Here is a 26,569-nt window from a genome sequence, read left to right on the forward strand (position 1 = left end):
AACTCGCCGTGTTTGGAGGAGCAGGAATGCTGCCTATGACCCCAAGAACACCATCCCCACCGTCAAACATGGAGGTGGAAAATTTTACTTTGGGGGTGTTTTTCTGTCAAGGGGACAGGACAACTTCACCGCATCAAAGGGACGATGGACGGGGCCATGTACCGTCAAATCTTGGGTGAGAACCTCCTTCCCTCAGCCAGGGCATTGAAAATGGGTCGCGAATGGATATTCCAGCATGACAATGACCCAAAACACACGGCCAAGGCAACAAAGGAGTGGCTCAAGAAGAAGCACATTAAGGTCCTGTAGTGGCCTAGCCAGTCTCCAGTCCTTAATCCCATAGAAAATGTGTGGAGGGAGCTGAAGGTTCGAGTTGCCAAACGTCAGCCTCGAAACCTTAATGACTTGGGGAAGATCTGCAAAGAGGAGTGGGACAAAATCCCTCCTGAGATGTGTGCAAACCTGGTGGCCAACTACAAGAAACGTCTGACCTCTGTGATTGCCAACAAGGGTTTTGCCACCAAGTACTAAGTCATGTTTTGCAGAGGGGTCAAATACTTATTTCCCTCATTAAAATGCAAATCAGTTTATACCATTTTTGACATGGGTTTTTCTGGATTATTGTTGTTGTTATTCTGTCTCTCACTGATCAGTCTATAACTAAAATTATTTCTTTGTCAGTGGACAAACGTACAAAATCAGCAGGGGATCAAATACTTTTTTTCCCTCACTGTACTACTGGTGAGTGTAGTAGTGGTGATTGTATATTTTTTTAGTATTTCTCCCTTATGATGGTATTTTGTAGGATTAACGTTGATGTTTATAAGGGCACTGCGTGATCAATAAGGTCTGGATTGATCTGTAATAAGGGAGGGCACTGATGATGGGTTGACAGGCGTGTGCTAGGGAGGTACATGCACATTGCGTGTATTTGTTTAATCACGGTGAGGAATCAGTAAAGTCTGGAAATGACCCAAGAGACCCTGTGGGCGGAGCGAGTATCTCGGTATGCATTTGGGTGGGTTGGGTTCGTAGGTGTGTGGGTTCATAGGTTGGTGTAAGGAGCTCACGAACAGCACTTTGAGTCTGTTCAGGCTGTATGGGGGATCTTTGTATAGGTAGGTGGTGGGTGGACAGACTGGTCAATAAGTGGGGTAGTTTGGTGGATACGCAGATATCAGATAGGTATGTGTTTAATAGATGGATAGGTAGGTGATTCGCAGTCTGGTACGTTTAAATGTACTATTGCTGTAAAGAGTAAAGCATATTATTGTTTCACTAGTGCATAAAACCTATTTTTTTACAATTTTTATTTACAATCACTAACTACTCCAAACGTGTATTTATCCGCAAAAAACCCCCACAAAAATAGTTGACTTGATTCAACTTCATATATTTAAAGACGTACCCACCGGAAACCGTTTCATTTCAAGATTCCGTTATTATTTTTTTAGAAATAAACATTTATTAACGTAATACTCTGAGAGGAAGCTCCTATCTTTTACCGTTTTCAAATTATTCAGATTTGAACATTATAAAATGCTTATTTTTTTCATTCAAACCCGCTTGAATCGGAAATATCTCAAACAATAACAGATAGAATGGTTCTCGCTTTAATTTTATTTTCTGTTTAATGCTCTTATCAAAGAAAAAAAACAATGTTTATGGGGCACCTAAAATCGAGATTTGGGGGCCTTAAAATAAAAAAAATCCGGTTTCCAGATTTTTCCTGCTGTGTCCTAAAAGCTACATATGTACCATATTTAAGCTTTCTACCTTATCGGGAAGTACCCTGAGGTTTTTGAGACATACAGATTAAGGTATTTATAATAAACATATTTTTGGAATGCTGGTTCGATTCATGTTATTGTTTTCCTGGTGGCTTGAGAGTTGTGGGTATTCCATCGTGCCTCTTACGGATTCAGGTAGTCTTGGATTTCCAATTCCTTTTTTTTATTGCAGAACACTTTTCAGACCTGCACTATTTCATTATTTTAAGTGATAGCCATTATTTCATTACAGTATTTTAAGTGATAGCCATTTAATCGTTATGCTTCGACAGTAGTCTTTTTCATTTAAAATTTTTTGTTCGGTGTGCCGCAAAGATCGAGAGCCGTGAGAATTAAAATGTTTGAATTAGTTGTTGCAGCCCGCTGCATTTTATATCGACGAATTACAGTACAGCTGTATAAACAGTATATTTTAAACCAGCCCATGATACAAATCCACGCGGTAAAAAAATTCATTCGAAAGACTTTTGTAAAATCTCGAATATTTTATGGCATAAAATGATTTGAAACATGCACCCAGCTGAAACAATTGTTATCATGCAGTAAAGACATAACAATGCTACAAATACAAACTCTCGAACACCAATTTGTAACACCAGAGAATGCACTCAGGTTCACTTAAATATTGGATTTTTCTATTTTTACGAGACATGTTAAGCTTATGAGCGTGTCAAAATCACCCCGAATGGCCACCTATTTATTCATGTCAGATCTTGGAAGCGAAGTGGAATTAACCCTATGCAACTGCCATTCACAGTTCACCGTTGTTAGCACAAGGGAGTGCAGCAATATACATTGTTGTACGATGCGTCTACCCGCCCACAACTACGCTTTCCACCTTGAACCTGGGTGGATGGTTGGTGCGGCTTAAGTCGGATCGAACAATCCACTCAGCGTGGGGAAGCTCTCATCCAGCAGGTGATCCGACATTTCACATATTGCGTAGGCTTTTTGCACTTGTATACACACTTTCGTTTCACATACTAAGAGCTTCTCCTAGGAATTGAACTTCTCCCAGAACGTGGAACTAAACATCGGGCATCATGCCAAATATTTATGTACACCTTCTTTTGCACCGTACATAGCCAACCGTGCTAAAACTTGCAGCAAGCCCAAAAACACGAGACATTTTGACCTATTGGTACCTCAATGGGAAGGTTGCCACATTTATTTTGTTTAGTTTCAATACCACCATGTTTTTTTAGCATAGTTTTCGATAGAAACAAGTTTACAGGATCCCACTACACTAAAATAAAATCAATGAGTAATTACAATCAACAGTCACGAGATTTTGAAAAAATGTAATGTTTTTAACTCATTGAGAAATTTTCTTTTGCACAAAGGATAAACGTATTCAACTATTACACTGGCACAGTCATATTTTATGGCTATACAATAATAATTCAACAATTCCAAATTTGGCTTTGGACCTGTAGAATAATACATTGTGTTTATTTAGTGCATACGTTATGGTCAGGTGATTTGCATACCTGGGCATTTGTATAGGTGGAAATTCCACCTTGACGTGAGTGTATGGGATAGTTTTTGTGTAAATACATAATTATTCTTGTGTGCATCAGTGTATGTCCACAGCAAATGTATTGCTCTTGACATCCTCAAAGGTCCAGGTCCTCGTGAAGATCAAGAAGTTTTCTCACCAGCTCTGAAATAAGCATACGTGTACATACAAGAGTACCACAATAGTTACACAACTGGCAGGTTCATAGGTTCAGTGCAATCTCCCCCAATGTTCACAACAGTCAGAGTAGAATCTAGTTGATTGATCTAAGCATGCCCCATAGGAGGAAGTCCATGTGTGCCGATATCCCAAGTGTGATTTTATTAGCAGTTGCGCTTTGCCTTCCCCTCCCTCCAAGTGTACGGTAATGTAAGCATGTCTTGCTTATAAAAGAGCTGTGCTTATATTCAGCTCCGATTGTATTGTGGTGCGGTAGAAAAAAATTGCTTCGAAGGATACCAAGTTGCAGCAACCCTCATCTTTGTACGAATTACAACAGACCCTTTGTGAATAATAGTGTAATGTAGCTCTCAGAAACACCTTCTTGTTCGGTTATATGTATATTGATTATAAAGTCCACCGACTCGCTGATAACTTAACGAGTAACCGTGAGTGGCTATATACACTTGGGTAACTCTATGCGACGCTCCCTGTGTAGTTGGCTAGCTACACAGGGGCGGACGTGTAGTCGTCACGGAGACAATATGACTCCAGCCTTCCAAGACTACGGTGGTGCCCGTTCCAGGACGATAAAGACGACCCGCTCCAAGATGACGACGGCGACGACGGCGACGACAGCTCCTTGGTTCCCCCACAACAGCAGCCCAGAGCTCTGTTCCACGCCGGCTTTTATTCCTCTCACAACCCGGCCACGCCCCTCTTCCCGAACACACTGTCCCCGCACCTGGCCCTGTCTGTCTCTGTCCTAATTACAATTTACGACCGTTTAGGTCCCGTGCTTCTCCTCATGCGACCCTGTCAGTGCCCGTCGCATCAATCATTAACACATTCCTGCGGAAGGAGCTGGTAGGAACGCTGGGTTGCTCGGTCAATGGCCAGGGTCAACGGCGGCACCACGTGGTGTATTCCGCAAATATGCCCGACTGTGAGGGCGGGCACAAGCCGGCGTGAGTAGGTTAAACGTTGAGTTTTATAAGGGCACCATGGGGTGACCAGCCCCTCCCCACCCAGCCCCACCCTCTCCACCCAGCCCCTCCCCACCCTCCCCTCCCCACCCAGCCCCTCCCCACCCAGCCCCTCCACACCCAGCCCCTCCACACCCTCCCCTCCCCACCCAGCCCCACCTTCCCCACCCAGCCCCTCCCCACCCATGTTTGGATGCACGACGGACGGACACAATAATTCCCTGTGGGCTGGTGTAACCAGGAGGTTTCTACCAGTATTAGACCACTTAAGTCCCACAGCCTAACGTGAGCCCATCTGTTCCAGTCACGTTAATTAGTAACCATGGCCACGGGGAGCCGTACTGTTCTTACATTACCCCGTACTATCCTTACAATAAGAAGACAATACTTGTTTTGGAAAAGAGTCGAATGATGAATCTTATAATGTTGCAACATGCCTTTGGATGCATGCAGGCAAATACATCAAGACTGTAACTCAGAGAAATTCAACACGTCTATAACAGTGGCGGGTTGTAACGACACATTTATATATTTACGCGATCTAACCCAAACACCTCTGGATGATATTGGTCGCTAAAGCCTACGTGTTAAACTGACGTCTATATTTTATTGTTTTTTTTATATACGTGCAATTCGCAATGGAAAGAGGCACATGATTCACTGGTTATTTTTGTTAATTATATTTTTCACATTGAGGATGTAGTGATGAGGTTGTTAATGGCCTGCACGATCAACCAAGCATCCTGAGTTTTCTTCTTTGGTTCTTTCGGTAAAGTCACGTAGAATGAGAATAAAATAATAAATTTATAAAATAAAATAACACAATAATATCAATTTATTATTTTATTCTCATTCTACGTGACTTTACCGAAAGAACCAAAGAAGATGAATCATTGCAGTCACGAAAGCTTTAAATCGAAATTTCATCCTGAGTTTTGTTCCTGGTTACGGCTAACTTCGGTGGCAAGCTGATATCAGCATATCAGAACTGGCCCTGCCCTCCCCGCCCTTCCACTACCTTGGACTGACCAGTGTAGAAAATCATAAAAATACCCCGATGAGCAAAATGGCTTGGAAGGCCTTCATTTAGTAGTGATTTGACGAAGAGCTGTGAATTGACGAAGAGCTGTAAATTATTATTTTGCGAAAAATGTACAAAGCAGTATTTAAGTGTATACTGAATGTACGTATTACATTGGTTTTTTACCCTGTTTTTTTACCCAGCTTTCGGAGCAGGATTATGCAAGATGTGGTGCATTATTGTTAGATGAGGTCGGGCATGCCCCATGGCATCAAGGGTCACCTGCAGCGCCTGGCCTCAAAGGAACATCACACTCGCGCGCTTGGTCGATCAGAGTTTTCAAGGCCTCGGGGCAGTCCTCCGGCAGTGGCTCACTCTTGCCATTCATCACCATGCTCCGAATTGCCTTCATGTCTTTCCCTGCCGTGAACAATTTCACCATCGCCGTCACCATCAGCATCGATGTTAACAATTACAATGTAAGGTTTATGTAGCATCCAGATGCAGCCCCATTTCAGGATGCTGTGTAGAGCAGTGGGGCGTGAAGGGCAGCAGAATGAAATGAGCGGAGAAGTAGGGAAGGAGCGAATCCATGGAAGGTTTCGATGACACGGAGTGCGATCTTGTGGTTGATCAATGACTGAATTGGAAGACAGTGGAGGGATCTGAGTATTGGGATGAAGTGGTCTCATTCAGGGTGCATGTGAAGAGTCTGACAGGAGCATTTCGGGTCATCTTGATATTGTAGATAGGGGAATTAGGGAAGCCGCATAAGAGAGAGTGGCAGTAGTAGAGTTGGAACGTGACGAAGACTTGAACGGCAGCTGGGGTAAGAAAATGGCAGATGCAAAGAAATGTTGCATAGATGGAGGCATGAAATCGCGCAGAGTTGAGATATATATGGTAAGAGACTTAGGGCTCAATGACACAAACATAAACTTCAAGATGAAAGCTGGAAAACAGTTGCTTAGGTATTGATTTGCATTTATCTACTAAGTTTATAAAATATGCTCAGCATCCATAAATATTGCTATATGTATTCCCGCAGCTGCTGCATGATAGAAAGTGCCAGTGGTGCAGCCCTAAACATTTCCCACGAATATCTTGGATGCTTTACTGGCACCAAAATACATGGGTACTAAATATACACCATGATGTCCAAAATACCATATCAGCACAGACATAGCACCAAATTATTGCATGTGGGAGGTGTGGATGTGGCTAGAGCGTCCCATGCAATGCGGTGGCAATTAGGGTTGTGATTGTTAAGTGACGGTAATTGCGGTACAGATGGTGAAGTTGTGTTGGTTGTGTGTCGATTGTGATACTGTGGATGTTGGTGATGGTGGCATGTGTCGTTTGGCAGTGGTTGTATGAGGGGAGTGTAGAAGCAGGTGTTGTGCAGCGATGTTCAAGATAACGACGGCTGTGGATCTTCTCAGAAATATCACCTTCGAAAGGAATCTTGCGTGCAGCAATTTCCCACATCACAACACCATAGCTGCAGAGACAACACCCCAACAAAAGCCATCAGATTACGGATACAACCATCTTCTGTTCATGAAAGACTAACTATCCTGTTATCCAACAACTAGCTAAACTTACACCCTATAAAACATGTATTTACATCAGGGGTGAGGGGAACCTATGGCTCATGGGCCAGGTGAGGGCCCAGTAATTATCATCGGCCCACAAAGAATATTTTCTATTATCATATGCATCTTAGCCGTTTGATTTCTTTGGAACTGCGACGTGAAATCGACGAGTTCGAGAAAAGCAAGAGGCAGGCATCGCATTAATGGAGTGAAGGCAAGCCCTCGTTTATTTAGTTTCACGTAACTATTGGACAATGCTAAGCTGTGTGTTAATGTGGCCCACCAAAGGCATCTTAAAGTCATTCAGCCCTTTTCAGTAAGAAAAAGTGGCAGCTTGAGGAGACCCTTATCCAGCAGTGGATTGATCATGGCTCATGATGACAGTTACGAAACCAAGTGTTTATCCAGCAAAGAAAAGCAGCTGCATCAGCAACCCGGTGGCACCTGTAGATGTCGCAGCTGGGAATGGGTTTGTAGTTGAGGTCGTTCTGTCTTTCAGGAGCGATGAATGCCATTGACTCTGAAGAGTTCCGGTTAGTGCTGCTGCGGCAGATGGACGTGCAGGTCCTGGCAAAGCCAAGATCGGAGAGCTGCTCAAGACAGCACGATGAAATATAGAAAATGGAACAGGACAGAGGAAGCAGGCATTAGGAACACGTACAAGTGTACATACATCCACCACTGTATTATTTTTTCCACGGAGATTCAGACTCTGTGACCGTCTCAAACCAACTTAACCACAATAGACCCCACTAAGCAGTTACAAATGAAGATGGGGCACTGCGTTCTCAAATGCCTGGCCACAATCATGCACACCTTGCTCTAGTACCAGTATCCAGCTGTGAAGCTGTTAGACATGCAACGATGCATCAACTCATTGATTTAAAGCAATACTTATGCTCATCTTACATATAACTCTAAGTTTAACCATAATTATTTTAAATGTACGTAAATTGTATGTACATTTATCATGTGAACTCTGAAACCAATAGCTTTTACATTCTCCCATTATCATCAACACCACCAATGGCCAATCCGCTGCTGGATTAAGGCCTCTCCAAGCTGCAACAATCCTTCAATGTAAATAAACCACCTGGTACCTGCACATGAACATTCTCTCATGGCAAAACGTTTCTGCAATGGAATCGCAACTCTGATATAACAATGGCAGTACAATGGACATCTGTGGAAAAGAGCTTTATAGCTCATCAGATTCCTCCAGTATAAATACATATTCTGATTCTGTATATTTCTGCTGAGTAAACCCCTGAGGCTATTTGTAGTTTTGACCAATAATGCTGGTCCAGTTTCATTACATGAATGTAATTTTAGATTATTGTATTTTTATTCTAATTTATTATTCATTTTTTCATTTCACGGTCATTTTCCATTTGCAAACATCACAAAGTAACCCCGACCCCTGAGGCTCCGGCACCTTGATGGTGTAGTGCTCATTGACCAGGAACTTATCCGTGCACACGTTGCGGTAGCACACTGGGCTCTTCATGCTGTGCATTCTGCAAAGAGATGGCAGGCAAGAGCAGGAACGTTCAATCAAAATTGCCACACCACACGGCCCCGTGACTCCGACTCATGACACTGTGTAACATCCGAAGAGGATGGGATGCTAAAAACAAAAAGGTGCAATTTCATTTTCGAGAGTGGACCACTGTGTTCCCGTGTCACGGTCAAAATTTTTAAGGACCCACATTAATTAGAAAAGAGCCCACAACGTCTATGATACTTTGTGCGTGTCTACACCCCCAGCTGTCTAACATCCACACCCTCTCCCCGCACTGAATGTTTCCACCGCAAGTGGTTATCGGAGAGATTTATTCAGATAAGTGACCTAACATTAGTAGCAGTGATGATTAATAATTGACTATCTTTGTATCAAATCGCGTGAGTACAATGCCTACGTATGTCGGAGACATTCCTCCACCGACACAGCCTGCGGGAGTTTAACTCTGGAAACCGCCTGATGATGCTGGATGCAATTACAAGTGAATCATCGTAAATAATTGTTAAATGCATGTGGATTGCACTTCAGCACACTATTGCTTCAGCACAGCAGCACACTGCTGTGCTGAAGCAATACAAAACTGACATTTGTTTTACGTGACAACTTATTCAGCCGTGTGATGTGCAGGAGAGTGTACAACACATTGTCATTGACCAAATAAATATATATTATGAACGTTAGCAATGGTCGCGAAAGTCTACGTGTTAAAAGTAGCATGTGATATCTCAACAAGTGTTGGCGAACGTCGGAATATATGGTCAAACAACCCCCATGACTAAGGCCTATAACATCCAGCAGTGAATTAACAAAGAATAGCAAATTATTACTTAATTTATACGATAAGCTAATATGTCAACGTAAGAGTCATGTGTAGTCCATCCAATTCATTTGCATAATTGCCACCAGGCTGCCATATATCACTGCGGGATAGCATATTTTCAAATTGACAATTTACATTTTAAAAAATCTAAACAGAAAAAAAATCATAATTCTTAATCCACCCAAGCCAGCTAATTCCTCCCATCTGTTCCGAGCATCCGCGGTTACATGTCCATGTGCCAAACAGGTGGACCCTAAAGGTGCAAGATGGGGAAAGGGTAGCAAGCCCCGGGAGATGGCCAGCACGCACCGGCAGAGGGCACGTGCCCCCTCCATGGCCATGTGAACCTTGCTGCGCCAGCTGAGAGGCTCCGCAGACTGCAGCAGCTCACGGAGGGTCCCACGGCTGCAGTACTCCATCACGATAGCAAAGAAATTCGCTGTAGCCAGGCAACGCATGCGGAGGAAGAGATACCGAGATACAAAACAAGCATACATATGTAAAAAAAAAATGCAGCCCAGCGACTGCTTGCTCACTCCACTGCCAGCGGAATGATTCCACCACTAGGGGAGGATCGAGAGCGCTGCCCTAGAGGATATTTGGCCTACTCTTCCATGCTGGCCAGACATCTTGGAAGAGGTGCATACATTTGGATTTAAAGCTTTCGTGACTGCAGGGATTCATATTCTTGGTTCTTTCGGTAAAGTCGCGTATTTTTATTATTTTATTGTTTCCCTTCTACATGACTATACCGAAAGAACCAAGAATATGAGGTGCATACACATACGTTGTTTTTTATTATAACGGTTGCCAAGCAGAGGCTCTGAAATGGCCAAAATGCCAAATGGCCAGCAACATACAGCACTCCTGACGGTGACAATAGCTAATATATTGAATTGAGAAAAAGTTATAAGAACTTAGGAAAATAGACAATGTGAGGGAATTCCAAAGTGGGTCTTGGTGAGTATATATTTGGGTCGCTATGCAAGAGAGTCAGCCCCATATAACTGGCCACCTTGGTCTCCCCACTGCTGTATTATATTGAATCATTGAATCTGCACCAATTAACTTGACCAGAGGCCTAGATCCAGTTAAGTATATCTATGTGTATTCCCTTCTAAGTGACTTTACCGAAAGAACCAAGAATATGAATCCCTGCAGTCACGAAAGCTTTAATTCAAAATATATCTATGTGGTTCACTAAAATTTACAATAGACACGTGGCCATGTGAAATGCCCAATATCAAGCAATAGCATAAATGTTTCTCTAATGAAAAGAATCAGCATGGTTGCTTACATGTTTGTTAAAAACAAATGCATTTTTAGTGGTTGGCAATCGACTAAAAGCCATTGTGAATAACGGTGGAGCAATATCAATCGTATCTGCTCTTGAACATTTGCAGCACCCTTACACCAGTAAGCATATTCACATGAAATATTTAGACGTGTTGAGACGGTGCACTCTGCTCGCAAACATCATTCCACGCTGTATAAAACTCCATAAACACGCCGTCTTTCTAAAAAACGTCACTCTCGCTCGCACGTACGCAAACTTACCCGAAGGGTCCACGATAATCCCATAGAGCCTGATAATATTCTCAGAGTCAAGTTCCCGCATCTTCTTAGCTTCATCCAACATGACATTCTTGGACCCCGCTGCATATGAACTGCTCACATATAAAAAGACAGATCTCCATGTCAGTGATGTCAGCACGAGCCTGTGAGTAAAACTGTTTCCCTGTGTGTCGTGCAATGCTTACTTAAGTACTTAAAGGCCTACCAAGGCCCACCAAGGCAATGCATGGCACAGGACGCAATGGTAGGGCTGGGGGGGGACAACACATCTCCACTCGGTGAGAATTTTAGGCCGAATCAACCTTAAAGAGACCCAGGTCAAGTGAAGACACCAATTGCCACAGCTGTACATAGCCATGAATGGAAACAGGCTTATTAAGACTATAGTGCAGCAATGTTCTCCAGTCACTCTCCCGGCATGCGTCTGTCAAAGCCCAAGTGGCCTTTTTAGACTAACTAACATAGAGAACAACAAATATGCAGTGTGGACAGAATATTTGTTACTCTCATAAAACTCCCATCACATAGCCCCACCTTTTGGTATTTGAAGGTTTGATAACTTGACACAGTAAAGCTGACCCTATTCCTGAACTGTTCTTATTGTTACTTTGAATATTATGTGCCCTCCAGTTACCAGGGTGAAAAGTGGGCTACAGTTTTGCCCAATCCTGACCAGCTGCTTCAAAAACGTAATAAACAAACTATTTGTTCATGATTTGCTGTCACAATTTGAGTTTATCCCACCATCATTCTGCCGTGGCATCAAGGCAAGATGGGAGGGCGAGTGGGGCCTAGCCGACCTAGTGGAATCGTCACTGAAACGTAATACTTACGCATCGACCATATCTTGCAATGGCATTCCACTAGGCCTGAATGCCATGCTAGGCTCTGTCCGACCCCCTCCTCCACACCCCACAATTCCACTGGTTCCGTGATCCTGTTAGGAAAATGTATTTGATTCGAAGAATCGAATTGCGATGCCAAGCTGGGAATTGTGCGAATCGACAAACTCTACCCACATGTGTCTCTTATGCACTCATAAGTCCAGCCCATCCCCAAATGAGCGCACTCACCTCATGTCAGATTTAAAATGCTTGATCCAAACGGGGAACTGGCAAAACTCGCCCTTGTACATGGAGTACTTGATGGTGGTGATGTCTTTTTTCCGGTTCACAATCTCATCCAGCTTTATCTCCCGGAGCTCTTCCACAGGGTGTCTAGACTTCCCTGTGTTAACAAGAAATAAACAGTCAGGAAGTGGAAAAACATGAAGGTTATCAAGTGGACTTTTCCCGCTTTCCTGTATTAGTCGTGTTTCGCGCATGTAGACACAATGCACATACTCCCACGTAATTCACTCAACACGCCACATACCGCAATGCAATATACACCACACGTTAAATCACACCCAATGGTGGGTGGAGTGGTGGCGCACTACACTATGACCAAGCGAGATGAGTTCCTTGGCCACGGCCAATCCGCACCGAGCAGTGTGGCAGAGTACGGTCAAGCAACCGCCTTGGGAGGCCTTAATCCAGCAGTGGATTTAACAAAGCCCTCTAATTTTTTTTTATTATTCCACCCAATCGTGTGGTTCCATGGTCAGGGTGCTCGACTCGTAAAACAGGAAGACTTTAATGATACACGGCACGCTAGAACACGTTCATTTTATTGTGGCTTACTGGAAAATACAACCCTAAGAGGTTTTATGGGTGAGATCGTGTAAATATGTGTCGTTAAAACCCGCCACAGCCAACCCTTACTAGTTGGCTGTGTCGGGTGGTGGTGGGTTTTAACGACACATTTATATATTTGTAGTGGAGTATTAAGGTGTGTTGTGGAAACTGCGCGATTGCATGATCACACAGACAGTGTGGGTTATCTTGGGTCAGCCTGTGGAGAAGGCGTAAACAGTGTCGGTCGTCTTCTTTGGCTCTTTCGGTAAAGTCACGTAGAATGAGAATAAAATAATAAATTGATAAAATAAAATAACACAATAATATTCTCACGACGTTTCGGCCACAACACAAGCGGCCTTCATCAGGTAAAGGGACGAGACTGTCTGGTAGGACACTCCAGCGCTGTCCTACCAGACAGTCTCGTCCCTTCACCTGATGAAGGCCGCTTGTGTTGTGGCCGAAACGTCGTGAGAATATTATTGTGTTATTTTATTAATTTATTATTTTATTCTCATTCTACGTGACTTTACCGAAAGAACCAAAGAAGATGAATCATTGCAGTCACGAAAGATTTAAATCGAAATTTAGTGTGGGTCGTGTTAGGACAGCCAAGTGCAAAGGCTGGGATGATGAGGTAAAGGTTGGGCCAATTAAGCCAGAGGATCAGCAACGGCGGTGATTGGCTGTGGCTGTTGTCAAGGGCGAGGAGGCGTCGAGATGTCTGGAGAAAGGCAGGTGTTTGAGGACGCGAAGCGTGCGGAGGCACGCGGGCCAATTAATTAGCGATAATGAGAATAGGGATACATTGGGGGGAGACACACAGAGAGGGGGAGTTGGGAGCTGGACGAGGAAGACGCTGTGTGCGGAGTGTGCGAAGTCGCTGTGTGGGAAGACGCTGTGTGCGGAGTTGCTGAACGGGGAGTCGCTGAGTGCGAAGCAAGTGAGGTGATAGTGGGGAGACAAAGGTGGTGAGCGAGACTTGAGCGGAGCACGGCGAGTGAGCCGTGGTGACCAGGATGCTGTGGAGTGTGGAGGACATGTTGAATGTTGTAAATAAAGCGGTGTTCGAAGAAAGACAGAAGTTGTCCGCGTAAAGTCGACCACTACATATTCACGCGATCTAAGCTAAAAAAATTGTTATGTATGAAATTGGTCGCGAAAGCCTTTGTGTTAAACTGGAAAATACAAGGTGATCCGTTTATAGATACTCCACTTAAATAATAGGGAAAAGATTATACATAGCACCGCATCTTATTTCAAAGCCTCTCCACATCTCTCACCCATCTAAATACACTTTGTTATTTTAAGACTTTCCCCTGTAAGCCAAGGAGTCATTGCTTGACAATACTGTGGGGAAGAAAATAAGATGGTGATTTGAAATCAAATGTGGTCTCTATAAAAAAAGGCCATTGAAATCAATTACTCATGACCAACCACAAACTTGATAAACGGCCAATTGCTCCTTTGTACAAAAAGGCACTTTGACCCGACTGTTATGGACCCTTCTGTTGTAGCTCAGCTGTAGCATCCTCACCGAGATCCTTGGCAATGTTTAAGATGGTGCTGATTGTTTTTTTCATTTCTTCCTGCTGGGATTCGCTGGCCCTGCCCGTCTCTGTGAGCACAGCTGAAATAGTGCAAACCAAGGACAGAAGAGAACAGGCCAACAAATCAATGGACGGAAATACTGTACTGTAAACCAACAACAAAATATGCACGACATGAAGTAAAACAAACGAGCATTGCCTTAGGTTGTTTAATATTTGTATTTTGCAGAAATTTCAGGCTATAGATCTTAAAATTAACCTATGTGAAAAACTAATTCATAGAGATACTGCGCTGTGAAAGAGGTAAAGCTACACATTTTCATGGAGGCTCAACCAGGATACATGGCGAGCTGGCAGGCCCTAACGTCCCTCGGCCCCACTCACTTATATGGAGCCACACCGACTGAACCGCCCCATGGCTTTGCTCTTTCTGACGTTGGCCCCGCATGATGCTCATGAGCGCATGCGAAGTCTACGTCTCCGCAATCCCCCGCCACCAGTGCAGTGCGCCTTTCCAAAACCGGCACCGTCTTGGGCCAAATCAAGTCGTTTTGTCATTTTATAAAAAGGTGATGGTTCTCCAATTTGGTGGCAGGATGGCAAAGTGGTAACACTTGTGCCTCACAGCAAAGAGTTATTGGGTTAAATTACAGACTCAGAATACAAGTACGTGAGAGTGTGTGTGCAAGTGTGTATATTCTGCCCCTGTTTTGTATTTCCTCCAGGTTTACCAGTTTCCTTCTATAGCTAAAAAAAACCCGCTCTGTAACTGGTATTGTACAAATATCCGAGTGCTGAAACTGTACCTGCAAACTACTCGATTGGGATTACACATAGCAACATTGTCCCCTACCATGAAACACTTGGCAGGGCCCTCCTGAGAAAGAGTTGAGGTTCATCGAGGCAGATGAACCATTGGAAACATTCCTTCATCCACCGTTTACTTTATTGCAACTAACAGCTGCAGTGCCAGATTATCCTAGTAGCAAAAGTAGCATATGCTACGGGCCCCGCACTTTCAAGGGCCTGCGCTAAATGCTTTCAAGCTATCAATTCCGGTTCAGTGATTCTGCACTTGCTCTATTACTATAGTACTATACTGCCATCAACTTTTATGAACGACTGGGTGTTTAAGGTTAGCGATTTGTCATATTATCTGGCTGTATAGCAAATTATAAAAATACAATTACTTTACTAGGTATGTTCAAATTTTGTGTTTTAATATTTACGTGTTTTTTTTTATTTAGGGCCCCTTTATAACATATGCTACAGGCCCCGCACTCGCTTAATCCGGCACTGAACAGCTGTAAAATAGCTTCATAAGACTGGAAGTTAGCTAGCAGGTGCGTGGTGGGGTAAACCAATGAGTAATGTTTCATAGTTGGCATACTTCTTCCTAGAGTTGAGAAGCAGTGGGTTGAGTGCTTTGTGCAGGTCCTCATAGGTAATCAAGTTCTGACCTTCCCTTTCACATACAAATGCAATGCTTACTTTAGTTCAAAGCGTTTCTACATAGGTGGACATTTATGTAATGCCACAAGTGGACACTTCATTCAATATTACTCAATTGAAAAAGTGCAAAAACAAAATGCTGTCCTTAAGACTCATGTGTATTAAAACAGGGCACCAATAACTTCTACTGCCATGAAAGCAAGGCATATTCTGCTAAAGGCACACATACAGAATTCAGTTCCCTTTGGTTATGGTGTAATGGATACCCACGCTGAAAAAACAGCAGTCCAGGCAGGACCGGTTCAATGCCTTACTCCGGCATGGCAGTGTTAAAGATATGCAAGAGCCTTAAAATGCTCCCACCTATTTCCAGCCAGCAGTATAAATGGGAAAAGCACAGGATAGTTTATTTACAGGTCACGTGTGGTGGAGTAAAGTGTGGGTACTCCCACCTCTTAAAAGACACCTGGCCAGTGTAGAAGAGTGGGGGGCCAAAATACCCTCCAGATAAAGCGGTTCCCAAAACTTTAGATTGTGCGGACCCCTTTTTAGCCTCCAAACTATTTCGCAGACCACCACACTCCACTGGTTATTTGAAATTGCAGATTTCCTTGAAGAGGATATCTATTTATATATTTATTTATTTATGCTGACCCCCTGTGTTTGCCTCACGGAGCGCCAGGGATCCGCAGACCACAGGTTGGGAACCGCTGCTCTAGAGCAGGGGTCCGCGACCAAAATAACAAGTATTTTTTTTCGAATTTGGTTAAAAAAAACCTCAATATTTCAAGAGGCTCAATGCATGTGAATACGAGCCGGTTCTTTATAACTAACGTCATGAAGCAGTCCTTAAAGTGCCGCATGCGGCTCTGAAGCCACGGGTTGCAAACCCCTGCTCTAGAGGATTTTTCTAGAGGTCCCTATCATGGAGGCCCTTCCACCAGCAGCGGTGTGAACACGCAATTGCATGGCTGCATCTTTACTTTTAAAGGTTATACCCAAGGGTTTGAAATTTAAATATAATATTGGAATTGCATGGACAGAAAGACACATAAGAGGCCAGGAAAAGTGGAGATGGAGCAAAGTTACGTGGAAGATAACTTAGGATTAAAATGCAGTTGCCCAGGTCTTCATCAATGAGAACAGTAGGTGATAAAGAATTGTCACAAAAAACATGTTTGCATGTGGATCCAAATCGCTCAAATAGGTATGCCGTAAACTTCCTATTTTGTAAAATAATGCCCTATCAAAATAAATAATGACCAAATTGCACTTTCCATATCCTTGCTAGTCAATGTATACTGGATAAAGAAAATACTCTGAACATTATATTTGAACTAAACTTGTGCAATGGAGCCAAAATTAAAGTTCTAGTTGTGATCCTTGTGTGGTGCTGATCCAAGCCTCACATAAGAATATAAAGCATATGGTATACAGAGATTAATTCATAATTTGAAACCTACCGTTCAGTATAAGCCGTGTGAGGTCCTCACGGAAGTCCTTCGTGGCGTCCATGATATTCTGTGGGCATATGTAGGTATGAGTCCTGTCCAGCATGTTGATGTCCTGCAGGGTGATCATGGGAATGATGTCGTTGAGCCGCTCGTGGAAGAGTTCGAAGTTCTCCTGGGCATCGCTACTCTTCATGAATTTCTTAATGGCCCCGTAATTCTCATACTTCTCGATGTATTCCTTGATCTGCACGATGACCTCGATGAGCTGTACGAAAGCATTGCTACGGGCCCTGCAGGGCATCTTGTCAGGGTGTCTGGATTTGCTGGAGGCGCCCTCAGACGAGGCCACATGCTCGGCCTTCTCCTTCCTTTGGAGGTAGTCTATGACCATCTTCACCCTGTCCACCAACCTCTGACATTGGTATCTGTTGGACTTTACTTGCTGGAATGTTTTGTACAGCTCCTCTGCTACCGAGAAGACCTTTGATACAATTTCTGCAGGAGAATCAAGTGCAAAAACAATTGCACAGGCGTGCATGAATACACACAAGTACTTTATCACGCAACAGCACAAGTGGATACACCAAAGGCAGCATTTTTATGTTATGCACTTTGCTTGAAAACTTACTCGTCAATTATTAAGGCTTCCATATTTTACAAGAACGAAACTAAATATTACAATATGCACGTATGCTCAATATTTATCAGAATTTATAAGCACTGTACAGTGCTGTACAAATGCTCACTTGATATCCTATTGTTCTACGTGGATATAAATGCATGTTTTAATGCGTAAATATAAAAAAAACAATTCACTGGGATAGAATGTGTGTGTGCAAATATGCTTCTTATTTGAAAGCCAACAGTAATTGTGTCCGATAAGCCAGTTCTAGCATTCTTAGCAAAAATTCAGATAAAAATACCTATCATAAATTAGGGACAGGGTTAGTGTTTGCTTTTCACTTCGAGCCATAGACCACTTTTCGATTTAAAGCTTTCGTGACTGCAGGGATTCATGTTCTTGGTTCTTTTGGTAAAGTCACGTAGAATGGAAATAATAAAAATATAAAATATTAACATTCTCACGTTTCGATTGCAACACAAGCAATCATCATCAGGTATTGTATTATTTCCCTTCTACGTGACTTTACCGAAAGAACCAATAACATAGACCACTTGGAATGTTATTCGGCATTTCTCCAAACTTCAAGACTTGAACGGAAACCCACACGCTTCCTCATTAGTGTGTGTTTCAACTTGTTTTCCTCTAAGCAAACAAGTGTATGAGCCATACTGAAAAGAGGATGTAAGCGTCCTGCATGACGAAGCCAGGCATTTAATGTTAACATGAGTATCTTTAACAGCCTCCGATTCGGTTTATGCGGAGTTTATTTTGGGTTAGACCACTGTGGTGTACAGCGGCATTGTTTAAATTATAATCCGTCCACCACCCGACACAGACAATCAAGTCAAGTTGGCACATCATGGGCAAATGTGGACGTTCTCCCCGTGGCCGCATGGATTTTTCTCAGGGTCCTCCGGTGTTTCCCTCCACAATTAGAAACATGTGTTTATAATATTTTCGCTGTTTCATATACCTGTCAACCCCTTATCAGTGCCCTACCTTATTACAGACAAATTCAGACCTTGTTGGTCACCCCATGCCCTTATAAATCTCAACGTTCATCCCACAAGGTCGCATCACAAGAGAGAAACAAATAGACAAACACATGTTGCCCGTATTGAAGCGGTTGTACGCCGTATGGGCCTGAAAACTCATTTTCCCTGTACAAGAATTACGGGTAAACTCTATGGGTTGACAGGTATGCTGATATAATTTTCCATATGATAGACCACTTAGTTGAGCTATTTGTGGCCAGGTCGCTTATGAAAAGTAGCTATATAGCTCAGTGGGCCTTACCTGGTAAACAAAAATAGTTTAATAATAGTTTGTGTAAATATGCCAACTGATTTGGTTTATTAGAAAATCTGAAGGTATGTTGAAAAGGACGCAACATTTTGGACTTTTTTTAGATGACGTTTCACTGGAGATTACATGCAGCATCAGCAGGTGTTAGCCAAATTACATGTCTTATTTGTCCATGCGATATTGATTCGCTCTGTTGGGTTATGGAGGATTATAGTAGGAAAAAATGGCATACCTACACAATCTAACCCCAAATAAACTCACTATAAACCAAAATATTGGTCGTTAAAGCTTATAACAATAATATCCGATTTTAACAAATCAGTCTGTTGAGTTATCATAATAAGTTCTGAAAAGGGCATTGGATACCACTGTAGGTCAAACGGATGTATGGAATTTAATCTTACAATATTTCCCCACATGGAAAATGTCCTAATCTCTGCTAATTTCCTGCACGCATGGCCAAAGCAATATTTGTGCAAAACGCATAGCTATGCTAGAGAGCAGGCATTTACCATCTGTTTAGCAATCGGACATTTTCTGAAATGTCCGCTTGAGTTCAACATACATACATTGCTCACCCTTTTCCTGAAAATAACGCTTTTCAAATGTTTTTTTGTTTTGAAATTTTTTCCCTGCACAGTCAACATAAAACAAACTGCAGATGACCCCTAAGGATATTAGCCAGCTGTATGCCAGACAGCAAAAGCCAGTGTTATCACTCATGATTATTCACATAAGGGTTACATGATCCGCAGGGCTCAAAAATAGTCATGCATCGCTAAAATAGCACTAATAAAATAACGTTCACAACATGGATAGCATTCATAAACACGTTTAACATTCATAATATGAATCAATCAATCATGTTATTTAAATTGTGAATATCTCATCAGACATTCATTCATGTTCATTCCGGTTATGAATGTCTGGTCAACTATGCACAGGCAGAGGGGGCTCTGCAAAACTCACGTCGGGGCAGTTGTTCTCAACCGCGTTATTGTCCACCACTTGTGTGGCCCATGATTTGTGAATTGTTAGCACATTTTCATCGCACCAGCTGACGTATTAAACGTGAAGTGCAAGAGACGCGTTTAAGACGTAGGCTTTTCGTGACCAATATTATCCATAAGGGGCTTTTTTTGTGGGGTTAGGTTATTATTTAAGATTATTTAAGACCGAAACAGGAGGATTTCTCCACAATTCTGGCTGTCGCCTGATGAGGCTGGTTGTAATTACCGGCGAAACGTCGTACCCGAATTGTAAATATTGTCGGTTTACTCTCCAACACGCCCGTGTGCTGAACGATAAACTAATTGGCATGTTTTGTTTACGTGACAAGCTTGATAAATTGGCTGTGTCGGGTGGTGGTGGGTTTAACGATACATTTATAATTATGCAATCTAACAAAAAAAACCTCGATTGTGCAATAAACACAGCAGAAACGCTGTATTATTTTCCAGCACTTATGTGCAAAGCACTGTATAGTACAGTTTATGTATTACGTATGTACGTGCATGTTTTATTATGCACCCATACGCAACAACACAATAGTGTGCTGTGTATCTGGCGATATTCATGTTAACCCAGTAGGATAAGAGGGTATGGTATACATTGCAAGCTACAGTTAAATCAGTAAAGCAACGCTATACTGCAACGTGTTTGACAATGACCCTTCTTTATAGCAAGGGGGCATTGCCCGAAACGTGAGCTATGATATTTTAAATATTTTACTGTAAAGCCAGAATGTTATTAACGAATGTATTAAGTTTGTATGATTTGTACTTGAATGCCAGTGCAAGCATCACCACCAAATACAGTACCAATCAAGTGTTTACCATCTTCCACAGGGCAGGATGCTGTGCATTCAGCAACATATCATGTGTTACGAATCCTCGACTGCAGTCTTATCATTGAAACAGAACAAGTGTATGGTCACGAATGGCAGTATGCCGCATCTGACCCGCCCATACTGAACATCTGTGAAAAAAGATCGGATTTCTCCAGTCTAAATATTCAGATAAACATTCTGATGCAGGGAACATTCGTGCTGTATTTACCCCGTTCACACGTACCATATAATCACAAGCTCAATACAGTGCCGTGCATGCTGTTTAATGTCAGTGCAACAATCCCACATTGCAAATGTTGAACATTCTCTGCACCGTCCAGCGTGGCAAGCTATGCTTAAGCAACCTCTCCACGACCAGCATGGAGTGGGGGAGATCCTCAATCCTGTTGGATTGACAACAGGGCTGTACATGTCCATGAGAGTTAATGTCAGTGTACTGCATAGTGGTATGCGGTGCTATCCTTGTGCGCACCTTGCACTGTCACACAATCTTGGTAGTTGCCTGTCCCGTCACGAATGATTGATACGTTTACAGTCATGACCACGCGCAAATCTAGACTTCACACATTAAATACAAACCGCAGGCTGAACAAAGACAAATATCCCCCCCGTACAGCCTTAACAGACGGCTGGGACAAGTGCTGTGAAGGAGTAGCAACCTACGAGGGACGGCACGGCACTTGCTGGACATCTGTGAGAAAGAGCTTCGTCGCTCATCAGATTCCTCCAGTCTAAAAACAATGATTCTGACCACGAGAGAGTGGGTGGCCAAGGCCACGCACAGTCACAGCAGCCACCTCTGCAGGGACAAAGGGAATACAACAGCCAGCCAGAGAGAAACCTGCACCCAAGATGTGACCTTAATTGAATTGGGGAAAAAAAATAAAACACCCCGTCACATTTGTCCACAACACTACCCTAAAAAGGAAAAAATGTATATACAAGGAAAATAGTTTTTTTTATATATAAAATAGGCAACGTTTTAATATACTGTACTAATGATATATTAGTGGTATGCAACCATACCCGTCAACCCCTTATTACAGACCAAATTTAGAACGTATTGGTCACCCCGTGCCCTTCTAAATCTCAACGTTCATCCTACAAAGTCCCATCACAAGGGAGAAACGCAATCAAATAGACAAAACATTGTTTTTGCCCGTATTGAAACGGCTGTACGCCGTATGGACCTGACAAACTAAATTTCCCCGGACAAGAATTCGGGCTAAACCGTGTGGGTTGACAGACAGGTGCAACGTTTCTCACCATGACCCTTGACACCAGTTTACTGTCATGTGAAGAAACGTCATTGCCCGAAATGTCGTCTATTTTCTCGTTTAGAATGTTGGGCCACAGGCTCACACTGAATGAAATATTGAGAGGTGTTTTTGTTCATGTGCCTGTGCAGTATAACCAAACGATTTGCACCCTTTATCGGTTTTAAAATAGAAAACTCCAATGCTTATAATCGCACATTTGTTCCTCAAACCACTGCTGGATGAGGGCTTCTCCCCCACGTTGCGCCGAGGAGTGGTGGGGGTTATTTGACCATACTTCACCACGCTGGCAGCGTGCAAGTGGAGTTTTGTGGAGAGCACACAGCCTATAGCACCTGGGGGTTTATGCGTGGCAGCTGCACATCAGGGACGTGCGTTCAGGGGAGGCAGAGCCTCACCTGTCATGCTCCAGTGAAAATAGCTGTTACGAAAAGTAAAATAATAATCAAATGAAATAAATATAAAGATTTTTCCACTGATCTGTGTTATAAATGTCATTTCTGTACGATTCCAATCATTTTTAAAGTCAAAATCGCCAAATTTGCGGAGCTCCGCTGCAAATACAGGAGGAGACGAGAGGTGAGGCAGCGGCAAGCTCAGCCTCCCCTGTGATTGCGCAACCCCTCAGTAACTGGATGGAGCGCGGGCAATAAGCACGTGCCTGTTACTATCTCAGTATGTCACCAATGTAGTGTTTGTAGACCCCTTCATTTCATGTCCTCGCCTTATCATACTCCAGGTCACTTATTTCACGTACGTGTATAAAGATATTTAGGCTCGCTGGTCTCGTCGTGAAACTGAAATGAAAATGCACCAGGGGAGGCAGCTACAGTGAGGGAAAAAAGTATTTGATCCCCTGCTGATTTTGTACGTTGGCCCACTGACAAAGAAATTATCAGTCTATAATTTTAATGGTAGGTTTATTTGAACAGTGAGAGACAGAAGAACAAAAACATCCAGAAAAATGCATGTCAAAAATGTTATAAATTGATTTGCATTTTAATGAGGGAAATAAGTATTTGACCCCCTCTCAATCAGAAAGATTTCTGGCTCCCAGGTGTTTTTTTTATACAGGTAACAAGCTGAGATTAGGAGCAATCAAAAAATCAGATTCCAAACTCTCCACCATGGCCAAGACCAAAGAGCTCTCCAAGGATGTCAGGGACAAGATTGTAGACCTACACAAGGCTGGAATGGGCTACACGACCATTGCCAAGCAGCTTGGTGAGAAGGTGACAACAGTTGGTGCGATTATTCGCAAATGGAAGAAACGCAAAAGAACTGTTAATCTCCTTCGGCCTGGGGCTTCATGCAAGATCTCACCTCGTGGAGTTGCAATAATCATGAGAACGGTGAGGAATCAGCCCAGAACTACACCGGAGGATCTTGTCAATGATCTCAAGGCAGCTGGGACCATAGTCACCAAGAAAACAATTGGTAACACACTACACCGTGAAGGACTGAAATCCTGCAGCGCCCGCAAGGTCCCCCTGCTCAAGAAAGCACATATACATGCCCGTCTGAAGTTTGCCAATGAACATCTGAATGATTCAGAGGACAACTGGGTGAAAGTGTTGTGGTCAGATGAGACCAAAATGGAGCTCTTTGGCATCAACTCAACTTGCCGTGTTTGGAGGAAGAGGAATGCTACCTATGACCCCAAGAACACCATCCCCACCGTCAAACATGGAGGTGGAAACATTATGCTTTGGGGGTGTTTTTCTGCTAAGGGGACAGGACAACTTCACCGCAACAAATGGACGATGGACGGGGCCATGTACCGTCAAATCTTGGGTGAGAACCTCCTTCCCTCAGCCAGGGCATTGAAAATTGGTCGTGGATGGGTATTCCAGCATGACAATGACCCAAAACACACGGCCAAGGCAAAAAAGGAGTGGCTCATGAAGAAGCACATTAAGGTCCTGGAGTGGCCTAGCCAGTCTCCAGACCTTAATCCCATAGAAAATCTGTGGAGGGAGCTGAAGGTTCGAGTTGCCAAACGTCAGCCTCGAAACCTTAATGACTTGGAAAAGATCTGCAAAGAGGAGTGGGACAAAATCCCTCCTGAGATGTGTGCAAACCTGGTGGCCAACTACAAGAAACGTCTGACCTCTGTGATTGCCAACAAGTCATGTTTTGCAGAGGGGTCAAATACTTATTTCCCTCATTAAAATGCAAATCAATTTATAACTTTTCTGACATGCGTTTTTCTGGATTTTTGTTGTTATTCTGTCTCTCACTGTTCAAATAAACCTACCATGAAAATTATAGACTGATCATTTGTCAGTGGGCAAACATATAAAAAAATCAGCAGGGGATCAAATACTTTTTTTCCCTCACTGTATCACATCTGCCTCACTTAGGGGGACGTGTCTAACACGCCCCCCTCCGTGAGGCCACGCCCCCCTCTGTGAGGCCACGCCCCCCTCAATGTGTGAATCTGGCTCTGACAATAGCCAGTGCCTCCCTAGCCATTGACCTCAACGCACGTCACTGATCCACATCCAGGTTATCCAAACCAGCCTCAAAACCCGCTTAAGCTTCCGCGACATCAGACAGAATCAGATTGCTTATTTACACTCTGAGAAATCCGATGAGCTATAAAGCTCTTTTTTTCATAGATGTCCAGTAACGGCACGGGGTCAGAACGTTACAATACCAAAAACACGATAGGAGTGCACACAAACACAAAGTATACGAAAAGTAAACAAATTACTTAAATAAATATATAAATAAAACTAAACTACGTTTTTTTTATCTTACCACGCCGGGTGTTCCATATGGGACACATTGACACGCTGAGGACAAAAAAAAACTATGCGCAATGTACATTCATATCCCATAATGTTTACCCAGTATTCTTGTACTGGGAAATTGAGTTTCGAGGTCCGTACGGTGTGCAGACGTTTCAATAAGGGCACAAACGTTTTTGTTTGTGTCTATTTGTGTGCGTTTCTCCCTTGTGATGGGACTTTGTAGGATGAACGTTGAGATTTATAAGGGGGCACACGGGGCGACCATTAAGGTCCGAATTGGTCTGTAATGTAATAAGGTAAGGGCACCGACAAAGGGGTTAACAGGTTTGGTATCCACAAATATCAACATTGGTAGTAGCTTAACATTTCGAACACATTAGCCACATCCACCCCACCACCAACCAACGCCTTCAACCTGCGACGTCCACGTGTGTTGACACGGCCACTACAAAACGCGCTCCGGACAAAAGTAAGACGCGTAACCCAGGTGCCGATAAAGTTCCACAATATTCTCGCCTGCTTTTGTCTTTTGAGTAAATTTTTTTTGTTTAATTGGGCGGGAGGGAGTAGGAGGAAGAAAAAAAAAGACGTCAAGTCTGGCGATTTCCCCCCCCTCCTCCACCACCACCCACGAGGAGTAGGCGCGGGACGCGAAGCGCGCTTCGAGGCGTTGCGCAAGCCGCGAACAGCTCAAAGCGGCCCACCACCACCACTTCGTGGCGTCGCCCTACAGTGCACGGCAGACTTCCAACATCACCACGAATCGTCGTCGTCGTCGTGGGTCACCAAGCCGTGGGTGCGTTTAAGGCACCGCAGTATGCGCCAAATTTGTTAGCCGAGCAACCGATGTTTCTCTTGCACAAGTGTTTTACTCACCGATAGCATCCATTGCAATGCTGCCGCCGGCTGACGAAACGAACGCTTGGTGAAGAGAGCGGGGGGGGGGGAGAGGCGAATAAGATGCTGGTAATGTTTAACGCTAAAGTACAAACTCGACACGCGCTCTATTTTCTTGTTCTTTAATCGATCTTCTGCCGTATGGAACAACAACCAGACAACCTTGTGTCCCGTATAGGCCACACACAAGGCTGCCGGGGCAAGTAACCCGTAGCGAGACGCTGCTGCTGCTGCTACTGCTGCTGTGCGGCACGTTCACACGACCCCGAGACGCCCAGTGAGTTCTTCCAGAACCCAGTGCAAACACCATCGTTCTTATAAGGGAATTAACAGCCTTGCAAACTCCTCCCCTCTGACTGCGTCTCCTCCCCGCACAACCATTCACCCTTCACACTCCTCCTCCTCTTCCCCATGCAGGAATTCATCCCCACCCCCTCACGTCTCCTCCCTTCCCCCTCCTTGTGCAGGCACTAAGGGGCCGTCCATGAATGACGTCACGCGAGTTTGGACGATTTTTGACCCCCACCCTCGTCACACGGCGTCACAAAAAGTCAGAACCCCCCCCTCAAAAATGACGTCACAAAGCTCTGCCCGACCCCCCCCCCCCAAAAAAAAACCATGCTTCAATTCGCTTTAAACTATTGTCATTGTAGTGCGTATTTAATGTGCCGCTGCACTCTGAAGTTGTAGGAGAAAACATTTATTTTAAAAAGTATATTTAATTAAGTAGAACGTGTTGTC

The 26,569-nt window shown here is 43.5% G+C and overlaps 1 protein-coding gene across 1 annotated transcript; it reads right to left on the reverse strand.

Moving 5' to 3' along the window:
- Positions 1-2,255: 2,255 nt before the first annotated feature.
- On the reverse strand, positions 2,256-26,212 carry MLKL (mixed lineage kinase domain like pseudokinase). The gene is made up of 11 exons (XM_032960592.2): positions 25,808-26,212; positions 17,129-17,614; positions 14,201-14,293; positions 12,061-12,214; positions 10,970-11,079; positions 9,722-9,851; positions 8,506-8,587; positions 7,515-7,660; positions 6,927-6,976; positions 5,758-5,895; positions 2,256-3,453 (listed from the first exon to the last, which is right to left on the reverse strand). Exons 1-11 carry the CDS (start codon positions 25,818-25,820, stop codon positions 3,407-3,409), a joined length of 1,449 nt encoding a protein of 482 aa, XP_032816483.1. The 5' UTR covers positions 25,821-26,212; the 3' UTR covers positions 2,256-3,406.
- Positions 26,213-26,569: the final 357 nt, after the last annotated feature.

This window comes from Petromyzon marinus, chromosome 25, assembly GCF_048934315.1.
Source record: "Petromyzon marinus isolate PM22_M1 ecotype Great Lakes invasive population chromosome 25, UKy_Petmar_22M1.pri1.0, whole genome shotgun sequence".
Taxonomy (NCBI): Eukaryota; Metazoa; Chordata; class Hyperoartia; order Petromyzontiformes; family Petromyzontidae; genus Petromyzon; species Petromyzon marinus.